The following is a 3,844-nucleotide window of genomic DNA, read 5'->3' as shown; positions in this document are numbered from 1 at the left end:
AATGCTGTTTATTGTTTTCGTTTTGTTGGTTAAATAGAGTCATTAAAAATCGAAAACTTCTATAATAAAAATTACTTTTATAATAATTGGTTGGGTATGATTTACTAGATAACTAAAATTTATTATAAATTATACATTTTATATTATATTATTTATTCTTTATTCTATTCTCTTAAGCACCTCTACTCTTTTTTAATTTTCTTCCAGTGCACTTACTATTTACCTCTGACAATGATTAGGCAATATTGAGCAGAACTTTGTCACGTCTCGCTGGCGATCCTAGAGTTCGGTAATCAGTTTTCATGAGACAGCAGTGGGTTTCCCCAGTTGGTAACGGTCCTAACAGGCTTATCGGCCCAGACCTCTTGCCACCATCAATAAGAATCAATCAGCTCGAAGCAGAAGACAGTGGTTACTGGGTGGTTACTGGTACGAGTGCGGGTAACTGGTAGCTGGCAACTGGAGGCTTCCTTTCGACTCGGTTCCAACTCATTAAGTTCCTCAAGCGCAACGTTTTGTCACCGGGAGTGGAAACAAAGAGCTTTGTGTCTTACGTATCGTATAATGCCGGCGTAACTGGACGATAATTTACTGGTCGGGCTGCATCTGGACTAGGTCTGGGTTCCTATAATCCGTCATGCCTGGCTGCCGATTTACATTAATGCGCCAATTTCTGGGCGAACAATGGGCCAGATACCGAGACATCGCCGTCGCAGTCGCGCCGACTGTAATTAACATTTCTCGCATTATAATTTGCCCTTTTTTCCGCCATCCAGTCATCAGCAGCCATCAGAAATCAGACATCGGACACTGGACATCAGAGGCCCCAGAAAGCGGCTGAGTTGGCAATTTAATGTCCGCACATTTTCGCAACAGGAGCGGGAAATGATCGCCGGTGGGCGGGGAAAGCCACTCGGTTGGCGAAAATCGCTTTGCATTATAGTGCCACTCTTGGTGACTAATTCCCAAACGAGGCTCGCTTCTCGTTAAATCTCTTAGTGCAATTTTCCGCTTTACTTACACTTTTCCAGTCGCTTCAACAAACAATAGCCATTATAGAGGGGATAATTATCAGCGTATGAGACACGTTTAAGTAGGTTTTTATGTTATGCAAAATGATAAGTTATTACAACACTAATTATATTGAGTAAAATCAAATTGTAATTTAGTAGAACCGTATTCAGTTTGCAAATAATTATGTTGAATTTCTAATTGAAAAAATATTTTTTATAACTGTCGGCCCAAAATAGAAAAAGTAAGTAGACTTTTGTTTTTTTATATATATTTTTTTTTAAATATTATATACTTGTTATAAAGCAGTTAATATCTTTTACAATTAATAATAATAATGCTCTACAATATAAAATAAATATATACATGGAAGTGTTCTAAAAATAATAAGCTTTATTTAAAATTAGCTTTCCTGCGAAATGAGAGATAATGCCAACATATACTGTACCTATAATAATACAAAGCTTAATCAAAAGGTAATTTGCAAGCCGGCAGCAGTTTGTTTTCAAATCGTGTGTGGTAAACAAGTGCGATGAGATTTTGGGTCCTCTTATCTTTGTTTTTTATAAATATTTATTTCGAAGTTTTGGGCAATGGCATAGGTATTTTGTACCTATAATTTCTTAATTTCATATGACTTACTTATGCATTCTTAGGCAATCCTTACTTTTTGGAAAAGCAGCGCTTTTTACTGGAAATTCTGCATCATGTTCAGGAACCTTTGATGAACGACCAATGGAGATTATTGGGAGAGCAGTTGGTAACCGATAAGGATCAGTATGTGGTCAGTGCAAAATAATCAATATTTATCTATAAATAACAATATTATTACAATTCAAGGTATTCAACGATCACATGGTCAAGTTCTTTAATGCCTTCAATTTGGGAAATTTATTACCCAGAAAGGAATACTACAATCCCCTTTATGCAGATCATTATCAACAGACGCTGGGACTTTATCACTTTTTCTACAACACCAGGGATTGGTATACTTTGTGGCAAAACATTTGCTGGGCACGAGTCCACATAAATCCGGGTATATTTGTCCATGCTTTAACGCAAGTGCTGTTCAAAAGGGAAGATTATCAGGCTTTAATCATGCCCAAGGTCTATGAAATTTGGCCAGAAATTTATCACGATGAAAAAACGATAAGCAAGGCCAGGAAATTCAATTTTGCCAACTGGATTCGATTCGAAAATGCAAGTGATATTCGGGAAATAATTCCTCAAAGAGTGGAACCTCAAAGTTTAATGGGAGATCTTCGAAGTTCTTTGGAATGGTTTCAGGCAATGTCAGATGTAAATATACTGAGAATAAAGCAACAGAAAAAGAGAAATAAAATCCAGTACTTGTTAGAGGATATTGGATGGCAATCCTACTGGTATAATCTGAACGTGGGCATAGTTTTATCCGATGATAACTCATATCATTTGCAGGAATGGTGGTATTACAAATTAAACCAGATACTAGCTCGATATAAGCTCGAACTTTATAGCCAAAAACTACCATATAAAAAGTTAACACCAGTAAAGTTTTTTACAAAAGGAAGAAAGCAACTTAAAGAAGAATTCCCAAAGACCTCCAAAAAGCTTATTAAATATCTGGAAAAATTAGAAAGAAAAGTTGCTGATGCCATATCTTTTAAAAGTTTTCATCTACCAAATGGTAGTTTTATTAACCTGGAAGCAGAAAACAACTGGCTTATTGGACTTGAACAGCTATTCCCCTACGATTGTACACAATTAACCATTAAGGAATCTATACAACCTGAACTTTTACCAGATATACGCACTCTACTGAGGTCAGAAAACTTTTACTTCTATGCTGATCGAATTTTAAACTTATACCGCTGGTATCGTCAGGTGTTCTCTCCCTCTAATCACACACTATATATTCCCAGTGATCTCCGCATTGAGGATTTGCGGATAAGTCCCCTCATCACTTACGATCAACCGGTTGATGTAGATCTGAGTAATGTCCTACATGCCAAGCATTTTTACTTGGCGGGCCAGTTTGTGTGGCCCTTCACTTTGCAAGAACGACAAATGAGATTGCAACATAAAGATTTCCGGTACAACCTTCAAGTCTCAAGCAACAAAACGCAATCCACCATTTTCCGTGTTTTTCTAACCACTTCTGAACGGGGAAGTATTCAAAGGGAGCCCTTCTATCAGCTGGACTCCTTTTTAAGAGTTCTATATCCAGGACTGAACAAGATATCCAGGGAATCGAAGGAGTTTGGAGGGCTGATTGGTGACCATATCTCGTACACCGAACTCCATCAGTTTGTGAAGCTCGCGGAAAGGGAGGAATTTGATTTCCCCTTGAACATTTCCACTCCGAATTGTGGATTTCCTAGCCGACTGATCCTACCGCGGGGAGGTAATGGAAATCCTGTAAGGATGCGTCTCCTGATCCTGGCCACTGTCTATGATTTCAAGGCTCGGCAGGGCAATGAACTCAATTGTGACTTCGCCAAGGGTGTCAGTCGCTGGGACGAGTTGCCTTTGGCTTTTCCCTTCGATCGATTTCTGGAGGACGACACCCAATCTATGGAGATCTCTGGTGATCATGTCTTCTGGAAAGATGTAGAAATTCTGCATGAGGAGCACAATGCATAAAAATAGAAAAGTCAAAAGTTCGCGAGCGCTAATCATGCAATATTCTTATACACTTTAAAAGTTTTATTTTTGTATAAATGTGTCTTTATAAAATGTTAATGAGCTCCAAAAATAATATTAAAGGCAGTTTACATGATTGCAAAGAGTAGTTAGTAAGTAAAAATATTTTGTTGTAATTAACTAGTTTGAATTGTATTTGATATTTGTAGCT

The 3,844-nt window shown here is 37.6% G+C and overlaps 1 protein-coding gene across 1 annotated transcript; it reads left to right on the top strand.

The window, feature by feature from the left end:
- Positions 1–1,543: 1,543 nt before the first annotated feature.
- On the top strand, positions 1,544–3,633 carry LOC108099721 (larval serum protein 1 gamma chain). The gene is made up of 3 exons (XM_017203344.1): positions 1,544–1,613; positions 1,668–1,795; positions 1,852–3,633. Exons 1-3 carry the CDS (start codon positions 1,544–1,546, stop codon positions 3,631–3,633), a joined length of 1,980 nt encoding a protein of 659 aa, XP_017058833.1.
- The last annotated feature ends 211 nt before the right edge of the window (positions 3,634–3,844 follow it).

Source organism: Drosophila ficusphila, unplaced genomic scaffold, assembly GCF_018152265.1.
Source record: "Drosophila ficusphila isolate 14025-0441.05 unplaced genomic scaffold, ASM1815226v1 contig_106, whole genome shotgun sequence".
NCBI lineage: Eukaryota > Metazoa > Arthropoda > Insecta > Diptera > Drosophilidae > Drosophila > Drosophila ficusphila.
The sequence above is the reverse complement of the archived record's forward strand: the minus strand, read 5'-3'. Positions and strand labels throughout refer to the sequence as shown.